We start from the raw sequence: 2468 nt of genomic DNA, 5'->3' as shown, positions 1-2468 counted from the left end.
CGTAGGTCCACGATGTTATCTCCACGAGTCGGTTCTCTGTTCATTTTGCTCGAGGTGATTTTCGGACAGTGCACTCAGTATAATGTCACTCGATGCTCTCTGTCCCCCTACCACCCGTCCTGAACATCATCTGAGTGTCCCAGTCTATATCGGGTAAATTGAAATCTCCACCTAAGACCCTAACATGCTGAGGAAAATGTATGTGAAATGTGTTTCCAAAATCCGTCTCTCCGTTGTTCTGCCACTAATGCTGCTGCGTCGGGAGGTCGGTCAAAGGAGCCAATTATTATTAAACCTAGCTCGGTTGTTGGGTGTAACCTCCACCCACAATATTTCACAGGAACCATCCACCTCTACTTCACTACAGGATCAAAACTACTACTCAAACAGCGACGAACACACCACCACCGGTTGCATGCAATCGAGCCTTTCTAAAACACCGTCTGTACCTTTGTGACAATTTCGGCAGAATTTATCCCTGGCGTCAGCCAGCTTTCTGTACCTTATCACGATTGCAGAGCTTCGGTGCTTTCTCTGTCAGCGCTTGCGGTTCCGGTACTGTACCAACTCGACAGTTGACAATTAACAAACGATACCGATTGCTGCTTGGTCCCCGCACCCGTTGAGGCTGCTGTTGCCCCCTTTCTGTACTTGCCCAAGGCCATCTAACCTAACAAAACCGCCCAGCCCACGCCACACAACCCCTGCTACCCGTGTAGCCGCTTGTTGCGTGTAGTGCTCTCCACCTAAGACTATAACATGCCTTCGACATTCGCAGTGTACAACACCTTAGGTTAGGGTTGGCGTCGCTTGGGTTAGGTTAGGTTACGTTAGGTGGACGTGGGTTAGGTTAAGGGTTAAAGTTAGGTTAGGCGTCAAAGTTAGGTTAAGCGTTCGGACGTGAGGCGTCAGGTGGCCGCACCTACCTTACGGCCGGACATCTTAGGTTAGGCTAAGGGCGCCGAGGTCACGTTACGTTCACCTTCGGGCGCCACACGTAGCTGTCACAGGTAGGTAGTAGTTCGGTCGGTCGGTCGTCGGCAAGCCGCAAAAAACTACAGACGACGTCGACAACAAGACCGAGCAGGAGGCAGATATATACCGAGCGCCAAAGAGACCGACCACACACACACACACACACACACACACAAAACAACAAACACCACCCACCGGCCAAAGGGGCACCAAAAAAACCCACAAAGCCGAGCACCACACGTCGCGACCAGAGGCAACCCGCAACCGCAACGGCGCTTTCCGCACCGGGCCGGATGCACGTACGACAACACCGCTACCCGTACACAAGGCCTCCCATTGCACACAGCCGCTCTGTGTTCAACATCATCAATGGCGCGCCCGCGGCTCGTCGCGGTCGCAGCCATGACGCCGCCGCCACTTTTGCACCAACACATTCACGCACCGCAAAACAGCTCGCCGACCCACCGACACAGCACAGCCGACAAACAAAAACAACCGCGGCGGCGGCAACAAAACAAAACAAACACCTCGCACCAAGCGTCCGACAGAAAACAAACGGACAGGCACACAGGCCTCTGCTAACGACCACGACACAGCGGCACGCTGCCCCTTTCCCGCCACTCTCGATTCACAGCGCACGCGACCCCGTCGTCGACGACGACACGCGACGGGCTCGCTTCCCGCAACCTACACCTTTCCGCCACTACGCACGGCTCCACCCGACGCCCGTCGCAACGGCACTACTGCACGCACTATCACCCCCGCCGCCGCCGCCGCCGCCGCCGCCTCCTCCTCTCTCCCCCTTCCCGTACACAACAACACAGCCAAAAACACACTCACGACCCAAACATAACAACATGGCACGTGCATCGGCGCACACCCCCAACCAGTCACCGTCGACACAACCACACGCAAGGCACGGAAAAACCGGCGTCCTTCCACGTTGCCATCAAAGCAGCACAAACAACCACACAGGAGGAACCACCAACAACTGCCGGCCGGCCGGCAACCACCAAACGCACATTCCCGCTCGCCACCACACACCTCTCGGCAGCCGTTTCGCAAAGACATGACATGACATGACGCGACATCATCGCATCACGGGCGACGCACGCACACCGACCCACTTTCCCGCCCGTCTCTCTCTCTCTTTTTCTTCCGACGCCTTCGGCCGAGCACACACGTACGTGGCACAACGCCCAACACAGTCACACACAGTCGACAGGCGCACGCCCAGGCACGCAACGACGCAGCGCAGCAAAGGCGCCCGCGACACATACCTCCTCTCCCGTCTCGCCGCCGACCGCCAGCCAGCCACTCGCAATGTGCACTGGCCAACCGGACACACGTCCACCGCGCCGCCTCCGACCACCCGCCAGGGGGCGCTCACGTCCGCGACAACAGCGCGGCCCGCCGCCGGGCGGGCCCAGCCCGGCCCAGGCGGCGCGCGCTGCTCTGCACTCGGCGCGCCGCGCCACACATCCTGCTGCAGA

General features: G+C 58.2%; 1 protein-coding gene across 1 annotated transcript; it reads left to right on the top strand.

Annotated features, from left to right (window-relative positions):
• The first annotated feature begins 1268 nt into the window (after positions 1-1268).
• On the top strand, positions 1269-2048 carry LOC126232524 (uncharacterized). The gene has a single exon (XM_049942769.1). The coding sequence runs from the start codon at positions 1269-1271 to the stop codon at positions 2046-2048; it is 780 nt and encodes a 259-aa protein (XP_049798726.1).
• Positions 2049-2468: the final 420 nt, after the last annotated feature.

The sequence above is a fragment of the Schistocerca nitens genome, unplaced genomic scaffold (assembly GCF_023898315.1).
Source record: "Schistocerca nitens isolate TAMUIC-IGC-003100 unplaced genomic scaffold, iqSchNite1.1 HiC_scaffold_519, whole genome shotgun sequence".
NCBI lineage: Eukaryota > Metazoa > Arthropoda > Insecta > Orthoptera > Acrididae > Schistocerca > Schistocerca nitens.
Note: the sequence above shows the minus strand (reverse complement) of the source record. Positions and strands in the feature narration are given on the sequence as shown.

Excerpts from the sequence above, each read along its gene's own strand:
- LOC126232524 (XM_049942769.1), top strand. The coding sequence starts at position 1,269 with ATGCACGTACGACAACACCGCTACCCGTACACAAGGCCTCCCATTGCA.